The sequence below is a fragment of the Phoca vitulina genome, unplaced genomic scaffold (genome assembly GCF_004348235.1).
Source record: "Phoca vitulina isolate PV1807 unplaced genomic scaffold, GSC_HSeal_1.0 scaffold9, whole genome shotgun sequence".
NCBI lineage: Eukaryota > Metazoa > Chordata > Mammalia > Carnivora > Phocidae > Phoca > Phoca vitulina.
Genome location: NW_022589712.1, coordinates 2,475,809 through 2,495,032, shown reverse-complemented (window position 1 = coordinate 2,495,032; position 19,224 = coordinate 2,475,809). Strand labels below are relative to the sequence as shown.

Sequence of the window (19,224 nt, the reverse complement as noted above, 5' to 3'; positions counted from 1 at the left end):
ATGTGGGTTTCAGAAAGGAACATATTGATTAGGTTTTCCATTCTTAGGAGCTTTTCTTTTCTTTTTTTTTTTTTTTAAAGATTTTATTTATTTATTTGACAGAGAGAGAGAGAGAATAAGCAGGGGGAGCGGCAGGCAGAGGCAGAGGGAGAAGCAGACTCTCCGCTGAGCAGGGAGCCCGATGCGGGACTCGATCCCAGGACCCTGAGATCATGACCTGAGCTAAGTCAGACGCTTCACTGACTGAGCCACCCAGGTGCCCCCTTGAGAGCTTTTCTAATAAGAAACTTTATTAGTTTGGTTATGGATTAGTTTCTTTGTAAAGATTTATACTTTTTGGTAAAATGTCATTTTATTCTCATGCTCAGATACCAAGGTATAAAGGACAAGGTAAGAAGAAGACAAGCGGGCAGAAGTCTGGTGCCAAGGTAACATGCATGAGGGCAGAGGAAAAAAGCAGCCTCTGCCACAGCAGACCGCCAGCTCTGTGGGCTCCTAGCGGGCACTGAATCCCTGTTGGCCCAGGGTTCAGTGTTCTGTGCAGTGTCACTGTCTTCCAGCTGTGATCAGAATATGATCGCGTCATGGGGCGTAAAACAAAAAGTAATTTGACTTTTCGATTTTTATCCAGGTGAAAATCATACTGTTGGATTTTAAAAATGTGCTGTCAGTTTTACTTTGAGAATTCCTTGTTTTGTTGGCAATAAAGTTGAAAATATTTTCCTTTTGAATGGATGGTCATATACATATTCTTAACGTTATGATTTTTATCTGAGGTAAATAGCGTATCAAACTACTTTTTGGGTAAGTTTCAATTGATAAATTAAAGGCTAAACTTAGTTTCTTTCAAGACATTTTTGTTTGTGTTGAGCATTTGGCGGTGTATCAGACCATTGCACATCGGTTAGCCTTCCCTGGAAGCCCTGGTTCACAGGAGACCCGCGGGGACACGCAGGGCTGGGCGAGCTGATTCTGCAGTGATGGGGCCTTGGCTGCTTTTTTTTTCCTCCCCAAATCATGACAAAAATCGACTAAGCCAGTAGATTAGCTGCTTTTAAAATTTAAATATTACAGGTCTTAGAAGCACTACTCGTCAGTATACTTCTCACATTTGTTTAGAATAAGATACTTAAGATATTTAATTTTTAGTGCTGTAAGAATCTTTGGTTCTTGTTGAACCTTAGGTTATGTATAGATTATTGAAGATCTTCAAAATTAAAGGGTTTTTAAAAATTGTATCTGCTGTCTTAGCTGCCTTTAGTTCTAGTGGTTTCACTGGTAGATTCCCATTATTCTATTTGTTACATTATTTTTATGTGTTACTACACGAGAAGACAATTTAGAGCATTAATTAGCAAGTATGTGTGACCAGTTACCTGGTGGGAGTTGCTGTGTGAAGGGCTGCGGTCAAGACAGATTCACTGTGGGCCCCACTGCGGCAGGTGACAGTCTAATTGGAGAGGTGAGACCCACCTTAAGAAAGATGACTAAGAAAATAAAACAGCATATTTTTAAAGATACTTTTAATCAATTTCTTGGACTTTTTAAGAAAGTTAAAAGCATGTTTCATAGTATTAAGTTTTTCTCACTTATCGGTTAAAACACTTTGAAGTCTATACATTGTCTAAACCAGAGCACATTAGAAAACGGATTTTCACCTTTCACTTCCCAGCACACAGCCGTGGTGCCCAGCAGACCGCCAGCTCTGCCGCGGGCAGGCCACGCGGGCTCCCCCGACCGGGGGTGACTGAGGGATCCGGACGGGCCCTGCCCTGCAGTTGTAGGCTCTCCGTCCGGCCCCTTTTATTTCATTTTTTGTATTCTTGACCCAAGATACTTAAGTCACTTTGGAACCTTTTTTTCCCCTCTACTTCCTTGACTTTTTTTCTGAATTGCCTTTCTAAGTCTGTATTATACCCAGCATTGCCTGTTTTCCAGCCTGGCAGGTGAGCCCGTGGCTCTTCATTCCTCAGCCTCTCTGCTTTGCCTCAGGCATGCAGTAGGTTTGCAGATCCTTAATATCCTAACATTCTTAACATCTTAATATTTGAATGCCATGCTGCATGTGGTCATTGAGGTACGTAGCAAGGCGCCCGGGGGAGCCATCCACAGGGGAGCTAGGTGGCATTTCCCCGTTGTGCAGAGCTCTAAGTGGTAGTAACCCTGCCTGCCATGAGCCAGGCGTGCAGTGAAGGGACCATGAGCGGGGCAGCAGGAGAGCCCAGGACATTGAACAAGGACTGTTGATGTGTCTTGTTACTTCTTTTGCGTACAGGAAGGCACAGTATTAATGGCTCATTCAGAGATCCTTGGTGGCTTTCAGAGAAGTTATATTCATATTAGAAATGAACTTTAAAGATTATTCATATATGTATATATACATGTGCGTGTGTGTGTGTGTATAAATAATTGATTTGTACTTGCTATTATAAACCTGTCAAAGTACAGAGCAAAATACAGGGTTTTTGAAGGAATTTAAGTTGGGTGCAAATAAAAGTTTTTGTTACTGTTGTGAGACAGTAAAGGATGGGTGGGAGAATTGGAATACTTGGTGGAGAAGTATTCGGTGGGAGGGCGTTTCTTTAAACATTCCAAGTCTATATTAACACTTACTTCCAAGGTATCCTCTGTAATAGTCTATTTCAGTGTAAACCCTTTTTTTTTTTTTTTTTTTAAAGATTTTATTTATTTATTTGAGAGAGAGAATGAGAGAGCGAGAGAGAGCACATGAGAGGGGGGAGGGTCAGAGGGAGAAGCAGACTCCCTGCTGAGCAGGGAGCCCGATGCGGGACTCGATCCGGAGACTCCAGGATCATGACCTGAGCCGAAGGCAGTCGCTTAACCAACTGAGCCACCCAGGCGCCCTAAACCCTTTTGTTCTACCAAACATGGTGTCAGTTGTCTGAGGAAAAAAAATGCATATCAAAAATGACAACAGACTTTTGGTAGGTTCTACTAATTTAGGTTTGTTATTTAAGATGTTATTAGATGTTTTTTGTTTGTAATACTTAGATTAAGATGCTTTTTATCACTACATTAAATAATAGGAAAGGTCATCCTTTTTGTAATCAGTTCTCAGGTATTTTAAAACTAGTGTGTGTTGAGGTATTTTTTGCTTCCAGTTCCTTTAAAAGGACTTTTTAAATTTGTTATTCCTTGTTTTCAAAATTCTGGGGTAAGCTGATTAAGGGCAGTGATGAAGACCACAATGTATATATGTTTGGGGTGGGAGGGCAGGCATATTTGTGGGTCTTTTCAGTCTAGACAGGGCTTTCTAGATAAACCATTCACTGTCATTCCCTTATACATACACACACACACACGCACTCTCTCTCTCTCTCTCTCTCCGGGATGGATGAATACACTTGGGTGAACAGTATTCCCAACGCTTCGCCCTTGTGCCTGGCCAGCTCCGCGTTTCCAGCTGCTTCAGATCTGAGACTGGACAGCGGGCATTCCCCGCTGGCCCCCAGGCTGCTGGCTGCATCGGGTGATGGAGCGGAGCATCTGTGCGGAGGGTCATTCTCAAGTCCGGTGTCGGAGCCAGAGATAGGGATCTACGGGAGTTACAGATAGTCTGTAGAGCACACAGACGGGATTTCTAGAAACACTGAGTTTTTAGAGGAGTTTAAATGTTTGTTTTCTGGTTCTAGAATCCTACAGTGTTTATGTGCTAGGTGAATAAATTTTAAATATATGTGTGTTACAGCTGTGGTAGAATTGTTTAAATCATGGGTCAAGAAAAGGCGTTTGGTGGGGTGGGAGAGGAGAGCTGGGGCCTTGAGGTGTGGGTGGGGAAGGGAATTAATACCCATGCATTTTTTAAATACTTTTGCAGAACTGGGGTATTTCTTTAGCTTTGATGTTTCTCTGTTATGAGCTTGGAAAAACAAAATTATTATTTTTTTTAGGTTCTTAAGATGCTCTAGTGATAATTCATGTTTTGGCACCTGGGAAATTTGTAGTTATTTTCACGGTGAAACTTCTTTCTCTGTGAGGCTCATTTTCTGTTAATCTAGAAATGACTGAAATCCAGATGTGTAAGTGTACTTGTAGACCATTAAGTATATGCTCAAACTTTCTTACAACTTCACAGTAATTCACCATGAAGTTTTAGTCTTGAGATTGGTCCAAGGGAATGTAACGACTGCTGTTCAGTAGGTTTCTCGGTTTTCTGAAAAGACAAACTTTATTATGGGTTTTAGTTATTTAATATAAACACCTATATGTAGGGCTGCCGTGAGAAGGTACACAAACTTGGTGACTTAAAACAACAAGACATTTAGTGTCTCGCGGTTCTGGAGGCTGCAGGTTTGAAATCAGGGTAACGGTGCAGCAGGCTCCCCCTGCGGGCTGGGACGAGAGTCTCTTGCTGGCAGTCCCGGGCGTTCCTTGCCTTGTAGACCCATCACCCCATCCCCGCTGTCCCGTTCACATGTGTTCTCCCCAAGTGTCCTCTCTTGTTGGGTACCGGGCACAGTGGATTAGGGGCCTGCCTCCTGCAGCGTGACCCATCATAACTAGTTACATCTGTCGCGACCCTATTTGTAAGTGAGGGCACGCTCTGAAGTACGGGAGTTAGGGCTTCATCTGTTCCGGGAGACACCGTTGAACCCGTAACTGCTAAGGCCTGTGAGGCTATCCAGGGAATGAATGCCAAGGCAAGTCTTTGTTTTATACACATAAACATTAGTTACTTGCCTTCCTACCATCTAGATGTGGATAAACTGGAGCTAAGTTCAGGAGGAATCTAAATAGTTAAAATTAAGCAAGCACTGTTTGAAACAAAGGTGTGTAACAAAAATCCCCGGACAATGCCTTAAAACTTAAGGTTTTTTAAACAGATCCCAGGGTTTATGTCATGACTTGATTTCTTGTTGCCCAAAAGATTTGGATTTCCTGCATGGAAATTGCTCTTAAAGTTCTGTAGTACTTGAGTGTTAATTTATAGATGTTATGATAAATCTTTCTCTTGGTGTGAATTTTTTTCTAACCTAAAAGTGATTTGGAATTCAGTTTAGTGAATTCCTTAGTAACCCACTGAGTAACGGTCCTATTGGTAAATAGGTAGCCATAGTTAAAATGACACATTTCTGTGTGGTTTAGAAATGGATTTTGAAAACAGTTCCGAAACAGATCAGGTGTTTTTAAATTTTACTCCCTAGATAACTAAACCTATAATTTTAAAGCAAACTATTATTTTTAAAAATTCATACTGTGCTGAACATCAGAGTGTGCTTGTCCATGAAACTTGTGTTCCTCAAACTAGTCTTTGTTCCTATAGCAGGGGTATTGCTGAATGCAGTCAAAAACTAGTCATGGGTAGATGTTAGTTACTAAGTTTAGATAGTTCATCATGTGGACTTAAGTTATGTTGGTAATGTGTGAATTCATGGGGAAGGCAGACTTTATTGGAATAAGTGTGGTTTTTTTGTAAAGTTGCTTTACATGTACATTACATTCCATTTTATTTCACACCAGTCTGTCCTCAATTTTCTCAGGAGTGTTTTGATGGAGAGAATAGATCTCTCAGGATCTATAATTGTAAATGGGTTTAAATATCACAAGACTTGGTATTTATTTCCAAATGCATATGTCTTTGAAAATCTATAAATCCGGTTTTCAACATTTATAAATCATAAATTACAGTGGCCATGAATCTAAGGAATATGTAAGAGGCTAGTGCTTCTCTGTATTTGATCATACCAGGAAAATTTCAAGAAAGTTGTAAAATGTTTCTGCTCTTGGAAAATATCCTGTGTTGTCTAAAAGATGATAACTTGGTGTTTATTTTTCCAGACCTGTCTTTTACGATAATTAATTTCTGTACAAGGCCCTAGAAATTGTATAGCATATGTCTTGCCTGCTCTCGGCTAGTGCTGGCCTCTGCCTGTTGTAAATGTGCATCTTCATACACGCTCCATTCTGTCTCTACGCGTGCTGAAAGGGCAGTCCTCCTCAGGGAGTGTCTTCTCCAGAAACTTCTCCCCAGCTGCACACGCCTTCTTGCTTAGCTCCCAGCAGCAGCCAGGTTTGGAAGAGCCTGCTCTGGTTGAATTCTTGGGGACACTCACGCCTGCGAACAGGCAGTTCCTTAGGATCACGTGCTTAGTCGTGGAGGATGGCCGGCCTGCCCCCGCACCGCTCAGGAGAGTCTTCTCGCACACCACAGGCCTTGTACACAGCACGGCCCTCTTCAGTGTGCACGGCTAAATCTTGGGAAATTGTCCGTTTTAACCCACAGAAGCTCTATTTTCATACGACTCAACTGAATAGCGTGACCTAAGTGTTAGGAGCTAAGCTCTGGAACCAGACTTCCGTATTGACCTGACCCTCTCACTTCCTGGGGACCTTGGCACATGACTGGAGTGTCTGCATGCCGCCTCTTCCGTGTCTGCACAGAAGCCAGAACCTGCTCCTCCCGCACCGTAGGCTGCTTTTGAGAGTGAGAAGGACGTAACCTGTGGGAGGACCGGAAGGCGCTCCAGAAATGTCAGCTCCCTCTGTAGTGACGAGCATGGTGGTTTGTGTTTGCTGTTACTCTTGTTACTGACATAGACAGTCTGACCAAGCATGGAGTAAAAAGGCCTTGTGCAACGAGAAATGCACTGGGCTGTTTTGTGCCAACATCACCAGATCAGCGGGATGGGTGTAAAAATGCTTGAGTATTTTGTATGATTCAAGATGCCCGGAGACCTCCATGGCGCAGGTCCCTGGGCACGAGAGGAAGTTATCTGAGAGTCTGAATCCAGACCAGCACTTTCAGTAGCCAGTCTACCTTCGGACGGCAGTGGGAAAGGCGACATCTTTCACCCTGACACCTGTCGCATTCGCCCTGGGTGGAAAACTGCTGTTTTTACTGACGGACGCTTTAGTACTTGGTTCGTGTATGTGAACTACTCTTCCTCCGTTACTAGTAATGCCTTCTCTTTTCTGCAAGTTGGAAATTTACTCATTTTTAAGATAATTTTCGAAGGAGTGATGTGCACTTAAGAGGAAATGCAGAAGTTGTTTATAAATGGAATAGGTAAAGATATTTCCATTTAGGGCGGGAGACAAAGAATGGCCTGAACACATCATTGTGGACATTTTCTCCTTCAGAAGTCGGCCATGCTATGAACTGGGGGTGAACTGTTAGGTCCTGGAGTTACTCTCCCCCTCATGCACTTGCACACGTAGACATAGATTTGTGTATGTTCATGTGACATTTTGCTATTTAAAATTGCTTATTTATGTTTTATTTCACCAAGGAGGCCTCTTCTCTTTCCCATTTCTTTTTCTAGAAGGCCAGTAATGATGCTAGTCAGAGTGATACGAGTGTCTCCTCATCAGAACCAAAGAGCAAAGGTGGTCTCCGCTTGCTGGCCCACGAAACGAAAACTGGATCTTTCTTAAGTAACAAAAGTCTAGATGTCAAAGACAAAGCGGGTCTTTGTCCAGATGAAGATGATATGGAAGGGGATTCTTTCTTTGATGATCCCATTCCTAAACCAGAAAAAACTTATGGTTGGTGAGTAAACTCTTTTTGGATTATCAAACTAGGGGCTTAAAAATACAATTTCTAAATATATTTAAAAAATGAGCTGCTAAAACTTCTATAATTATTGAATATGTAAGTCTGATTTTCTGTCCATAAAGCCTTTTATGTTGTAAAATAATTCCCGCTGGTAAAAAGCGTAGATATTCGTAATTTCTGTAGGGAAGTGTAGACTGAGTGCCCGTCACGTGCCAGGTGCTGTTCCAGGCGCGAGCTGCGCGGCCAGAACACAGCAGAGCCCCTGCCGTCAGAAGCTGACAGGCCTGTGGGCAGAGGCAGCGAGAAGTGAGAATCCGCACACGCTGGGCTGGCTGGCTGCGGCCGGAGTGACGGGGCGGAGCAGGGGCGGGGGCGGGTGAGCGTGTGGAGGTGCGTGCTGTCCCGTGATGGCGTTAGGTCAGGGAGGGCCTGCCTTCGAGGGGCTGGTTGAGCAAAGAGCCCAAGCTCGTGAGAGAGTCAGCCTGGCGGATCCCGGATACCGGATCCCGGAGCCCCAGGCAGCGCAGGCAGAGGTGAGCGACAGGTCAGAGAACGGCTGGGGGCGTTGTGGAGCCGCCTCCCGTCGGGGCGGTGCTGACTCTAGCAGGAGTGGGGCTTTACCCCGAGGGACACTGGGGGCCCCGGGGTCTGAGCAGCAGAGTGACTGGCTCCCTGGGCTGCTGGGTCTCCAGCCGGGAAGCTGTCAGGATTCTCCAGGTGAAAGATGATGGCAAAAGTGGTGAGAAATAGATGGTTTGGGGATGTCTTTTGAGGTTAGATCCAAAAGGATTTGTTGTTAAGTGTTAAAGAATAAAGTGACATCAAGGGAAGTTCAGGGTTTTCAGCTGAGTAACCAGAAGGTGGACACCACCACTGACAGGTGAAGCATGGCGAGCAGGGTTGGCTGCACAGGTGGGCCAGGTGACAGTCTGGAACTCACTTCTGATGGGTCAGGTGTGGGCAGGTTGCTAATGCACAGGTGAAGCCGGCTGCAGGGAAGGGGTCTGGGCATGAGGGGAGAGGTTTCCATGTTCGATCCTGCTGCCAGTGGAGCCTAGAGGTGGTCACCTGGGAAGTGAGTGGCACCTGGAGATGAGCGAGGGGAGGAGGAGGAGGAAGAGGGAAGGGGACCGAGAGGACCCAGGAGAGGTGTTCTGGAAGGAGGAGGCCAGAGTGAGTCCTTGAGCTAAGTTCTGAAAGTCAGCCACGGCGCACAGCAGCTTGGAGGCGGGGATGATGGGATTGTGGGGGGGGGTTGGGGACAGGGTATCAGAGGATTAGAATGGGCTTAGGAAAGGATGGGGGGGATTGTAGGTGGGGAGTGCTTTCCTGGTGAGTTGTGTTGTTCAGGGGTGTGGAGGAGCGGGGTGGGGAAAAATAGCGGGAAATCACAGTGCGCATGTCTGCTGAGAACAGTCCTGCATTAAGAGAGGAGACGAGTGATGTGCAGGGGGTGCTGTGCTTGGGGACGCAGAGCACCCCCTTGCGGAGGCTGCTGGAAGGAGGGGGGTGTGGGCGCACTGTGGGCAGGTGGGCAGGTGGGGGCGGTGTGCGGGCAGCAGCCTGTGAAGGTTCCCACCTGAGTGGGGGGTGCAGGGCAGGGTTGGAGAGGAGGCCTCCGAGAGGTAGGAAGTGGCGGGAGGGGGTGCGCAGGAGGGCAGAGCGCAGGGCTGTTGGGGAGATCAGCTGGCGGGGCTGTGGTGCCTCTTCCCCACGACCTGGCTGCGCGGGTCACCTGTGCTGTCCCCTGCCTGCATTGCTGGGCGCTGGAAGGGGCCTCTGATAAAAGTCACGGACACTGAAGATGGCAAACAGCGGTATCATTTGGGAGCTGAGCGGATTTCTCACGGATAACTTGCCCCGTGGATTTGTGATGACGCTCAGCCTGCCTCGCCTTGTAGGTATGCTTGATGGTTTTGAGTCTACGACGCGTATAACCTGTCTTTCCCAGCACTGTGTGCATGTACGGTGTATTCACGTTGCTTATGTCTTAGTGGCCGAACGTAAGTGTGACCTTTAACTGTACGCTTGTTTCTTGTTAGGAGAAGTGAACCTAGTAAGCAAGCAGGAAGCCTTGCATCACTCTCTGACGCGCCCCCCTTGAAAAGTGGACTCAGCTCCCTTACCGGAGCCCCCTCATTTAAAGACTCTGAAAGTGAGTGCCTGGAAGCCCCCGGGTCTCCTTACTGAAGACACGGACTTGGAGGACTCAGGATGTGTTTTCTCTTAAATGCTATGTGGTCATTGTTTATTGTTCAGGAAAAGCCCATAATTTTACCAGTGATAGTTCCTGTTCTTTGCGCTTTAATAAGGTTGTGTTCACTTCATCGTTTTGTCTTGTTTTTCCTGTGCCATCAAAATACTTTTTTTTAGGAAATTGACTTTTTACCTGCCTTATATAGTAAACATTTTTAAGTCCTTTCTCTGTTGGACATTTAGATTGATTTGAGTAGGATTTAAATTCAGTTCTTAAGAACTTGTTTTTTAGATTCTGTGATACCACAGTAATTATCATACGAATGTTAAAATATTCGTCTTTTAGCTATTGGATCTGTTTTATCTTTTTTTTTCTACTTTGGATATTGGCATCACTTTCTTTTTGTGTGTATGTTTTGATTTTTTTTTTTTTGACTCATGATAGTAGGTTTATTTTACTTTTTTTTATTATGTTATGTTAATCACCGTACATTACATCATTAGTTTTTGATGGAGTGTTCCTTGATCCATTGTTTGCGTATAACACCCAGTGCTCCATGCAGAACGTGCCCTCTTTAATACCCATCACCAGGCTAACCCATCCCCCCACCCCCCTCCCCTCTAGAACCCTCAGTTTGTTTCTCAGAGTCCATCGTCTCTCATGGTTCGTCTCCCCCTCTGATTTCCCCCCCTCATTCTTCCCTTCCTGCTATCTTCTTTTTTTTTTTTTTAACATATAATGTATTATTTGTTTCAGAAGTACAGGTATGTTTCATTTTTTAAAATATTTTTTCATCATGATAATTGTATGTTTTAATCCCCATCACCTGTTTCTTAAATTCCACATTCCAGTGAAGTCATACGGTATTTGTCTTTCTTTGACTGACTTCACTCAGCATTATACTCTGTATCTCTATTTATGTTGTGCAAATGGCGAGATTTCAATGGGGTATGAATCTGATGTGTTTACGTGTAGCAGAGAGGTGGGGTGTCAGGCAGACATGGAATGGCCATACGACTACAGTTCACTTCCTGCCCCCTCCCCACACACAGACGGCACCAAGACCAAGGATTCGAAAGCACAGCCTTAAACACGGAGATATGTGCGTGAACTTCATTTACTGTATCATAGTAAATGTAGATTTCATCGACAGCATGTTCACAGGCATAAATGTGCCTCTTTTGAGAACATTTCCTAAAAAGCAGATCTTTATTAGGAAATTGTGGTATGAATTTGTGTAATTTTGCAGTATTTATTAACCTTTCTATGTCATGTGTTGGGGCAGTAGGATTTGCCGGGACAGGCGAAGGAGATGATGTGTGGCTGCTTTTAGCCATCTGGCAAACTTGCCACATGTTTGCTAATGCGCCCCATCAGTTTCCCTCTTGTTGTCCTTTCTCCTGGTCTTTGTCACCTGCAGTAGGAGTCTAGCATGTCATGATCACATCACTCTTAACACTGATCAGGGAAGAATGATGTGGACAGGACATTGAGCACTTGGGACTGAAGAAATAAAACCAGTGAGGTCAGTTGGGTAAATGGAATAGCAATTGAATTAAAGCAACATTGAGAAGTTCAGAGGAAAGTAAAATTGATGAGAGTAATTAACTCATACCCGGTGAGGCTTGTTATAGATGGTGACGCCGGATAGTTGGGTCAGAAAGTATTTTGGTGGTCAGGTTCCAGTAAAGTCTACGTGTTTACGTGTGGTGACGTGTGGTGACGTGTGGTTACGTGTGGTGACGTGTGGTGACGTGTGGTGACCAAGGGCAGGCAGTGCATGACGTCAGCATCATCAGAGCTTGTAATTCTTTCTTGGTGTTTGGTTTGGACGTTTTAGTCATAAACCCTATGCTGAAGAAAAGTGGTACAGTTTAGAGATTGTTGTATTCTCAAAGTCAATTTATGTGAATATTTTTCTTCACAGGTAAAAGAGGAAACACAGTTTTGAAAGATCTGAAATTGGTCAATGATAAAATTGGATCACTTGGATTAGGTAACTAGATTTCTAATTTTAGCATTGATGGCCCGAAGGTGATTATTTTTTAGAATAAAATCTAAATTGAAGTGGCTTAGCCTACAGTGAGCACTTTGTAATTAGATGTTTGGATGGTCTTCGTGAATCCAGGGTTACTCCATATGCCGGGGTGGATAAAACAGCCAACCGCAACAGACTCTCCTTGTGGAGCTCGGATTCTAGTAGGGAAGATCTGCATCAGACAGGTCCCTACAGATACTTGGAGTTGAGAGTCCATATGCAGTGGCGTGGAAATGGATAGTAGGGTGACTTACCCTAGCCTAGGCATTCCGGAAAGGCCTCACCTAGGAAGTGACTTCTCTGCCAGGACCTGATGGGTCAGGGCCAAGGGGAGAGGTTTCAGCTCAGACTGACGACAGTTTGTGCAAAGGCAGTCACTTTTTTTTTTAAGATTTATTTGAGAGAGTGTGTGAGTGGTGGGAGGGGTAGAGGGGGAGGGAAAGAATCTCAAGCAGACTCTCCACTGAGTGCGGAGCCAGATATGGGGCTCCATCCCATGACCCTGAGATCATGACCTGAGCCGAACCTGAGTCAGTCGCTCAGCTGACGACACCACCCAGGCGTGCCCCTCCCCCCAGCGCACTTCTTCCTGCAGGAATTGGATGTTACAGAAAGTAGAAATTACACATCACTTCCCTGTTCTCTTCCACTCCTGCCCCTCCCCCTTTGCACTTTGGTTAAAGTCCTGAGCATGACGTTCTAGGCCTTCGGTGGCCCCTGCCAGCCTTTCTACTCTTACCTCCTCTTGTCTCCCCCCTCCACCCCCCAGACTCATTATTTTGAGGGTGTATTGGTGTCCTCACTGTTTTCCAAACCACTGCACCCTTCCTGTCTCTGGGCCTTTGCATGTGTTTCTTGTGGGAACCCACGTTCCCCAATAATTTGTATGTCTGGTACCTTCTTTAGGTTTTCCCTCAGAGAGTTCTCTCCAGGCCCTCTAACAGCATCTGGTTTGTCTGGCTGTCGGCTGCCTCTTTCTTTCCACTGGCGCTCCTTGAGGGTAGAAACACCGCTTACTCTGGTACTTCAGGGGTCCTGGGAGTCGCACACATATTTGACAAATGGATAAAGTAATCATGGGCTTTATCGGAAGAGGATCAACTTGTCTGACTAGTCTACAACTTGAATGCCCTCAGGGATGCGTCTGTGTAGGCATAGTCTGGTCTGACACTTGGAGGGACTCACGAGCATCCAGGGTTCTCCGAGCCCTGCTGGCCGCTGAGCCGGGCCTCCTCTTCACGGTCTGCGCTCTTCCTCTGGCAGCCACACACATGGCTGTGTGTCCTCCCCGTGCCGGCCGTCCCTGGAAGATGGCTCTCGGGGGCCTTTCCCTGTTCCTCAGGTGATGTGGAGGGGGAGGGGGATTCGGAAGTCTTCAGGTGCTCGGGCCGCGCGGTCACACGCTGGTGATGCTGCTCCGTTCGTCTGCAGCCCTTGCTCGTCCCGCGGCCTTCTGTGGGGAGCAGACCGTGTCCCAGGCTTGGGTCCAGCCCTTCGCACGTATGGATCCTGACGCGAGCCCTGTGTTTGGTGTGGGTTTGGCCATCTTCACAGCTGAGGGAACGGCCAAGGAAGGTTACCTAGTTCTCCCACGGGCTGACAGCTCTTCACGGGGGAGCTGGGATTTGAACCCCGTTACGTCTCACTGAGTGAGATGCTCCTGTTTGCTTTGCTCTGTAGCCTCTTCACACTTCGTGATCCTTTGAAATTTTATATACTATGTTGAGTTGAAAGTATCAGTAACAGGGACGGGACACCTGGGTGGCTCAGTCGTTAAGCATCTGCCTTCGGCTCAGGTCGTGATCCCAGGTCCTGGGATCGAGTCCCGCATCCGGCTCCCTACTCAGCGGGGAGCCTGCTTCTCCCTCTCCCAGCTGCTCATGCTCTATCTCTTGCTATTTCTCGCTTGCTCTCTTGCTCTCTGACAAATAAAAAAAACCTTTAAAAAAAAATCTCAAAAAAAGTGTCAGTAACAGTTATGATAACTTGCTCTTATCATGAATATAATATCATTTAATATCAAATGACTTTATAAATGGTAAACATACAATGCAATTAAGCTTTTAGAGACTTGGAATAAAAGACCGGGTATTAACTACATTTTATGACATTTTATTGTTTCCTAGGCAGTTTATTTGGTCATTTGCTTTCATATCACATATGTTAAAAATACTATTTCTGATCCTGGTGACTTCTTTTTTACTGCTGCAATATAATTCATTAATGTAGTTTTTCCTGAAGGAAATGTGTGTGTGTGATCGCAGATAAATTGTGGATGTTGGTATAAACATAACATATCTTTTCTTAAACTTACCAGGGACTGGAGAAGAAGATGACTACGTTGATGATTTTAATAGGTGAGAAACATAGTTGGGCAACAAATACAGTGTAAACAGTTTCTGACACAGGAAGTAGGACAGAATTCCATTTGTGCTCATTTTAGTGTATTAGACTCTCCTGTTCGTACTGATTGCAGATGGAGAGAAGACAGTTAATCCAGGATTATACACTGGACTTTGAAGCCTGTTTCGGTTTGGCATTAGAATGTGAACAAATGTGTTACGTCCAGAAAACTTGATAAGAATGGGTCAAGCAGAGGCCCCAAGGAAGGGACGCAGAGTCGCTCAGAGGTGTCAGGTTGTCGGGATCCATGTGCTCTCCCCAAATGCGGCGGTGGGGGAGGGGGGGAGGCACACACAACTTTAAAAATGGCCCTCTCGGGCGCCTGGGTGGCTCAGTTGGTTAAGCGACTGCCTTCGGCTCAGGTCATGATCCTGGAGTCCCGGGATCGAGTCCCGCATCGGGCTCCCTGCTCTGCAGGGAGTCTGCTCCTCCCTCTGACCCTCCCCCCTCTCATGTGCTCTCTCTCTCAAATAAATAAATAAAATCTTTAAAAAATAAATAAATAAATAAATAAAAAATAAAAATGGCCCTCTCCAGTTACTGTTCTGATTCAGATGACATCGCTTAATACTTTGTTTCAGACCACTTTTTTACATACATAAGGACAGTATAATCCTATGAGTTGCCTAATAGTTTGGAAATAATATTTGTTATGGATACGATTAGAAATTTTAAATTAGAGTCTGAGAATTTTATACAATTGACAGGTTCTTTTTCTTCCCCCAATTGGGAATTTATATTTATTTTTTAACAGAATAATTTATTGGGCACCTGGGTGGCTCAGTTGGTTAAGCGACTGCCTTCAGCTCAGGTCACGATCCTGGAGTCCTGGGATCAAGTCCTGCGTCAGCCTCCCTGCTCAGCAGGGAGTCTGCCTTGCCCTCTGACCCTCCCCCCTCTCATGCTTTCTCTCTCTGTCTCATTCTTTCTCTCTCAAATAAATAAAATCTTAAAAAAAACACTAATTTATTAAATAGTTTTTTTTTTGAGGAGTGGCATGATGTAGTAGATGAAATAGTACAAATCTGGGTTTGCGTCTTCCTTGATCTTGTGGCCACGGTCACCTTTATGGATCTTCGTTTTCTAGTCTCTTGAAGTGACTCGCCTGTTTGTGGCTCACTAAGTCACTTTAAGGATCAAGTGAGATAATATGTATGAAATTCATTAAATTTAATATCATTTTATTATATTTTATTTAAATGTTTATATTCAGCGTTCTTTTTTCTTTTCTTTCTCTCAAACTAGTACCAGCCATCGCTCAGAGAAAAGTGAGCTGAGTATTGGTGAAGAGATCGAAGAAGATCTTTCTGTGGAAATCGACGACCTCAATACCAGTGATAAAGTACGGTGCGGGCGCTGCCCGGGGAGTGCTGCGTGTGCCCGAGTCTCTTGCGGTGGTGGACCGCAGAGCTTTAACAAAGTCCTAGCCCCGGCTCTGGAGTCCGAACTGGCCACCTGGTGGTGTAGTCAGCAGAAGCAAGTCGTCCTGTTTGGAGAAGTCAGGCTAGAAAGTGGCGCAGGTGTAAGAGAGGCGGTGAAGCTGCGTCTCAGCGGGCAGGTCAGCTCAGCCCGTGGGGGCGGCACAGCAGAAGGGGACTCAGGCTCTACAGTGAGGAGTCCCCCACGGAGGTCCACATACGACCTTTTTATTAGGCAGACAGCGGCGTATGCTTCGATGTGTGTCAGGAGAGGCCAGGGAGCCTCGGGATCTCCTGTCGTGCCCACAGAAAGCTGCAGCCCGGTCAGGCGAGGGCCTCTCGGGTCGTAGGTCCTTACAGCCTGGAGGTGAACGTTGCTTTCCAGAGTGAGGAGGGAGTGCTCGTGACCATCAAGGGATTAGCAGACGGGAAGGCCTTTGAGAGGGGTTATAATGAAATGTTATAATGTTTCATTATGGTGTTATAATGAAATGAAATGTTAATAATGAAAACACGTCTGAGCCAGCAACGTCTGGGCACGTGTTCTTTCATGGACTGTGGTTCTTAGGCAAGCTTTAACCTTCAGTCCTTGGCTGGTTTGTTCGTGCAGTGGAAGTGGGAATGCCTGCCTCCCAGGATTGTTGGCGAGGTTGAGTGAGAACTCCCGACATGTGGTCAGCCTCCACGGTCTGCCTCTTACCTGGCACCTCATGCCGGCCTCGGAGGCCACCGCGTGCTGCATTAAAGTTACCAGAGGGGCTCCAGACGGGTTATTTTAGCAGGTTTTTGTGTTGTTGTTAATGTAGAGTTTTGCTATTAGCTCAGTCTTTTGGTAATTCTCACAGATTTCAAAATAGGAAGAGGGTGAGGTAGAGGACTTAGGAATATGAAGCAGTTTGTAGAGTATAAGGTATTTAAATTATAGCAATGTATTTTAAGAATTGTTTATGACTCTGCATTCTGATACTGGTTCTTTTTTTTTCTTTTGAATAACCAAGCTTGATGACCTGACACAGGACCTGACTGTGTCCCAGCTCAGTGACGTTGCAGATTATCTGGAAGATGTTGCATAGACGTGAAAGAAGGAAGTATTCTAATCAACAAAGGACAAAGGACTCTGATCAGTTCCATTTTTTTTTTCCCCAGACAATCACTCTTTGCTGGAATGTCTGCTCCCTATTGGTGCCTTGTGTTTCAAAAAGACTGCAGATATTTTTAAAAATTTAAGTTTTCATTATACTAAACAAAAGCTTCCTAGTTGAGCCCATGTGTGGAAGATACAATATTCTTAATTTGGTTTGGCTACACATTTCTCTGTGGAAGTTGATTATCTACAGCTCAAATTCATTACAAGGAGTGAACCCATGAAAATATGAGTATTAATAGCTTACTGAAAGGTGTCAATAAAGCTGTAGGTTCACACAACTCTGTGTGTGTGTGTGGCTTTAGCCATCCAGAATCAAAGCATATTTGATACTAGGCGGTTGTGCAGAGAGTTGGCAAAGTGGCCTGAAGCTTATTACCGAAAGTTAGATTTGATATGTCAGCTTTATTTTGTATTTCCTTCCATGTGGAAGGGTTGTTAGACCAGTAAGCTTTTATTAAATACTCCTGTGTGTGCTAGTTTTGCTTGTTTCGAAGAAATCTAGAGGTCGTTTTGACTTCTAATCCATGAATTGTCGCTGACAGCAGTCGTGGTCGCCTCCCTGTCCATAGAAGAAGCTGTTGGTCACAGGCTGACTTCTTTATTGTTGTAATTTATTGTGTTTGAAGATGCCTGGAAACATACTTGATACCAGAATGCATCTGAAACCACCAAGCAGTGCTTTTATTTCCGATCTGTAAGTTGATCGTATTAAAATCCAAATTGGACTGTCCAGCAGTAATGGCCTCAGACCGTATCCGGAGTGCTGGGCTTTGTGCACTGTCCGTATTTCCTTGCAGCCCCGTCTGGATGGAGGCGGCGCTGGCCTGCGGGCAGCCTCGCTCCCTCTGCCCGAGCCGTGCTGCTGTCCCGGGGGGTCGCTGACCCGCACTGCTGGGGGTGCTGCGTGTGTTCCCAGGACTGTAAGTGAAGCTGTGAGCGTGTGCTACATTTTGTACTTTTTTATTTGAATTAAATTATGTTTTTTTATTAAAAGTCACCTTTATTAATAAAGAGTAAGCTAGACCTACTTGATTGATTTCAGTAAGTGAGCAGACTTCGTCGTTCCGGTAGTGCCGGTTTTTCCTGTCTGCCTCAGTGTCATGGAAGTCTTTGCCGGGCCCTCGTATGGGAAGGGCAGTGATAACGAAAGGGTTGCGATTATATAACATGACAGTGTGATTGTGTAACATCTAAGTGAAACTGAGCCACAAACACCAAGAGGAAGTCGGACAGAAAGTGGGCCAGTGCGACCTGGGAGCCGCTCTGTGGGCCTGCCCTCACTCTGCGGGCTCTGACCTCAGTCCTGGTGGCGTGCCGTGTCCCGTGTGAGTACGCAGCGCCGGGGGGAGATGTCATCTGTTGCTAAAAGTCCCCCAATGTGCTTGTTGTAAAATGCATTTCCCTAGATGTCCTCTCTGTAAACCATCGCTTTCTATAAAGCTTTGTGTTCTGCTCTGGGCCTCTCGAATCTGAGTCAACTGTGTGACTTATTTTTTATATTATCTGAAAGGAGAGCAGGAGGTGGCTTTTTAAATTTATGGAAAACTTTGAACAGCAGCATCTGAAATTTGTCATTCTTCTGTTACCCAGAGAATCTGACCTTTTGAGGACATCTGGGAGGACGGGCAGAAAGGGCCAAACATGGAGCCTTCCTCCATCATCGGCCATATACCTAGTGATGAGAAGTTCCATTTCCACATGTGTATCTCAGTTAGATAGGTTTTGAGCATGTAACTAGTATTTTCTTTTTGTTTCGAAATACATTTTGACAGACTCATCCATGAAACACATTTTCATGGTAAAACCTGAATTTTACAGTGGAATTTTTCAAGTGTGAGGTGTCATTTTATTGATAACTCAAAGTGAATAAAAAGCTTTTATTCCCTCCTATTTGTGTCCCTGCCCCTATTTTTTTTTTTTAATTTTATTATGTTAGTCACCATACAATACATCATTAGTTTTTGATGTAGTGATCCACGATCCATTGTTTTCGTATAACACCCAGTGCTCCATGTAGTACGTGCCCTCCTTAATACCCATCACCGTGCTAACCCATCCCCCCTCCCCTCTAAAACCCTGTTTGTTTCTCAGATTCCATAGTCTCTCATGGTTCATCTCTCCCTCCAATTCCCCCCGCCCATTTTTCCCTTCCTTCTCCTAATGTCCTCCATGTTATTCCTTATGTTCCACAAATAAGTGAAACCATATGATAATTGACTTTCTCTGCTTGACTTATTTCACTTAGCATAATCTCCTCCAGTCCCATCCATGTTGATGTAAAAGTTGGGTATTCATCTTTTCTGATGTCTGAGTAATATTCCATTGTATATATGGACCACATGTTCTTTATCCATTTGTCTGTTGAAGGGCATCTCGGCTCTTTCCACAGTTTGGTTATTGCGGACATTGCTGCTGTGAACATTGGGGTGCATATGGCCCTTCTTTTCACTACATCTGTGTCTTTGGGGTAAATACCCAGGAGTGCAATTGCTGGGTCATAGGGTA

The 19,224-nt window shown here is 45.1% G+C and overlaps 1 protein-coding gene across 2 annotated transcripts in view; it reads left to right on the top strand.

Annotated features, from left to right (window-relative positions):
* CEP43 (centrosomal protein 43) overlaps positions 1-18,625 on the top strand; it is a 31,268-nt gene extending 12,643 nt beyond the window's left edge. The window contains exons 7-13 of one of the 2 annotated variants that reach the window (XM_032407489.1): positions 369-428; positions 7,284-7,510; positions 9,559-9,671; positions 11,641-11,709; positions 14,069-14,108; positions 15,400-15,496; positions 16,571-18,625. In XM_032407489.1, the coding sequence (XP_032263380.1) occupies positions 369-428; positions 7,284-7,510; positions 9,559-9,671; positions 11,641-11,709; positions 14,069-14,108; positions 15,400-15,496; positions 16,571-16,645 (681 nt within the window). In that variant the 3' untranslated portion in view covers positions 16,646-18,625. The remainder of the gene's footprint in view (positions 1-368; positions 429-7,283; positions 7,511-9,558; positions 9,672-11,640; positions 11,710-14,068; positions 14,109-15,399; positions 15,497-16,570) is intronic. The other variant, XM_032407488.1, reaches the window with a different exon arrangement.
* Positions 18,626-19,224: the final 599 nt, after the last annotated feature.